Source organism: Plasmodium fragile, assembly GCF_000956335.1.
Source record: "Plasmodium fragile strain nilgiri unplaced genomic scaffold supercont1.56, whole genome shotgun sequence".
Taxonomy (NCBI): domain Eukaryota; phylum Apicomplexa; class Aconoidasida; order Haemosporida; family Plasmodiidae; genus Plasmodium; species Plasmodium fragile.
The window spans coordinates 29,929-31,026 of NW_012192636.1; the positions used below are offsets into that span (position 1 = coordinate 29,929).

Here is a 1,098-nt window from a genome sequence, read left to right on the forward strand (position 1 = left end):
TCAAATTGTGGTGTATCGGAAAGGAACTTCACAAAAGGATTAAAAAAAAAAAAAAAAAAAAAAAAAAAAAAAGTTTTTACTAGAAAAAATGCGCCACGGTTTGCAAATTTTTACCAATGGGCAAGCGATAACGCCACGGGGAAAAAAAAAAAAAAAAAAAAAAAAATGAACGTAGCCACACAAACACATCAACGAAGCGACACAAAAATGTAACGCAACGTTGGAACGACGCAAAGCAGCCAAGGGTCAATCGTCAAACTAATGAAGGATGGGAGAAAACGAAGCAGTTCACTTGGGGTGCTTCTCGCAACTATTCGTAACACATTTATACACGTACGATAGCCACTCCCCTGCGCGGTGTTCAATAAATATATAACGTGGTGAACTTTATTATGATTTGTTCTCCCCTGCTGTGTCCTCTACGTGAATGTCATTTGAGCGGATTCTTCCTTGTGTACTGCTGGGACGCGGGGGAAATAATAATATCTCCTCATAGAACATTCACATATATATGCACATAAGCATGCACCGAAATATGAATGAAGGGTGGAGGCGGATGCAAGTGGGACGCAGAACATTTTTTCTCTGTGGGTCATGAGGGGACACACTCGTGCATCACACCCCTTATCATAAACGTTGAGGCAAACTCACATTCGCGTATGCCCCCCAGACGCGGCGTGTGCCCGTCCCCTTTTTGTTCCGCGCGCCCCCTGTCCATTCCACAACAACTAACAACGTGCAGTGCGTTGCACCTGCGCCCCCTCGGTCAAACATAAAATGCCCAGCCTATTTCAAAGGGGGAAATCGCAAAAAAGGGGAGTAAAAAAAAAAACATACATGTCTCCCAAATTGGGCAAACTGCGATCACTTTCATCACGTCCATCACTCCGCAGATCGAGTAAAGTGCGGCGCCCATGCAGAGGCCACACTGCATGCGTATGCACACATGCTGAACAAAGCGCATCGATAAAAAAAAAAAGAACACCATCAAAAGTCAATCAGTTTGCCAAACAAAATGTGTTGCAGGATTTGGCGCTTCTGAATTATCTCCGCTTGGTACATCTTCAGCAGCCCAGAGCAAATTTTCTCCCTGTGAAA

General features: G+C 44.1%; 1 protein-coding gene across 1 annotated transcript in view; it reads right to left on the reverse strand.

Moving 5' to 3' along the window:
- Positions 1 to 987: 987 nt before the first annotated feature.
- AK88_04195 (uncharacterized protein) overlaps positions 988 to 1,098 on the reverse strand; it is a gene marked incomplete at both ends in the record, with an annotated part of 3,187 nt that continues 3,076 nt past the window's right edge. The window contains one exon of the mRNA XM_012481805.1: positions 988 to 1,090. Coding sequence (XP_012337228.1) covers positions 988 to 1,090 — 103 coding nt within the window. The remainder of the gene's footprint in view (positions 1,091 to 1,098) is intronic.